This window comes from Kryptolebias marmoratus, unplaced genomic scaffold, assembly GCF_001649575.2.
Source record: "Kryptolebias marmoratus isolate JLee-2015 unplaced genomic scaffold, ASM164957v2 Scaffold25, whole genome shotgun sequence".
Classification (NCBI taxonomy): Eukaryota; Metazoa; Chordata; class Actinopteri; order Cyprinodontiformes; family Rivulidae; genus Kryptolebias; species Kryptolebias marmoratus.
Genome location: NW_023665759.1, coordinates 82,384 through 82,974, shown reverse-complemented (window position 1 = coordinate 82,974; position 591 = coordinate 82,384). Strand labels below are relative to the sequence as shown.

At 38.2% G+C, this 591-nt stretch overlaps 1 protein-coding gene across 1 annotated transcript in view; it reads left to right on the top strand.

The window, feature by feature from the left end:
- Nucleotides 1–34, top strand: part of LOC108251420 (NACHT, LRR and PYD domains-containing protein 12-like) — a 21,963-nt gene extending 21,929 nt beyond the window's left edge. Inside the window, exon 10 of the mRNA XM_037974361.1 lies at nt 12–34. Coding sequence (XP_037830289.1) covers nt 12–34 — 23 coding nt within the window. The remainder of the gene's footprint in view (nt 1–11) is intronic.
- Nucleotides 35–591: the final 557 nt, after the last annotated feature.

Below are 591 nucleotides of genomic sequence, written 5' to 3'. Positions count from 1 at the left end.
TCTTCTCAAAGCAAAGATCCAGTGTTTCCTGTAAACCTGCAGCTTCTCAGTAACTGTATTTCTGAATGAATCTCTGAGAGGAGAACAGGGACTGGTTTCAGGATCACACAGAAAGACAAGAAAAGAAGGAAAGACCCAGCATTACTTGAAGGAACGCATATCACTCACCAAAATAACATCTAATGTGATCATGTGATATCTCACATCATCTGTTAGTACTTGGAGGATGTGTTGAGAATGACTCTCAGCTACTACCACACCAGATTTTAGCACAATATCTGTAAAGATCACTAAAGTGTAGTCATTTTTGTTGAGCCTAAATTTGATTATCTGTGGTGGCCATCTTGAATTGGCTCAACTTCAAAGGCAATCAGTTGTAGATGCACATCTAAAGTTTTTTACTGAAAGTTTTATTAAAATTCATCCAGTGGTTCATGAAATATTTTGCTAACAGACAAGCAGGGTCGACTCACAACAGTCACTGACAAAGTTTGAACCAATGATGTTGCTGAATGTGTTGTGATTGAAGTATGTGTTGGGGTCTCTGAAAGACTCATTTATCACTTCTGTTGCTTCTTCTTCTCTCTACAG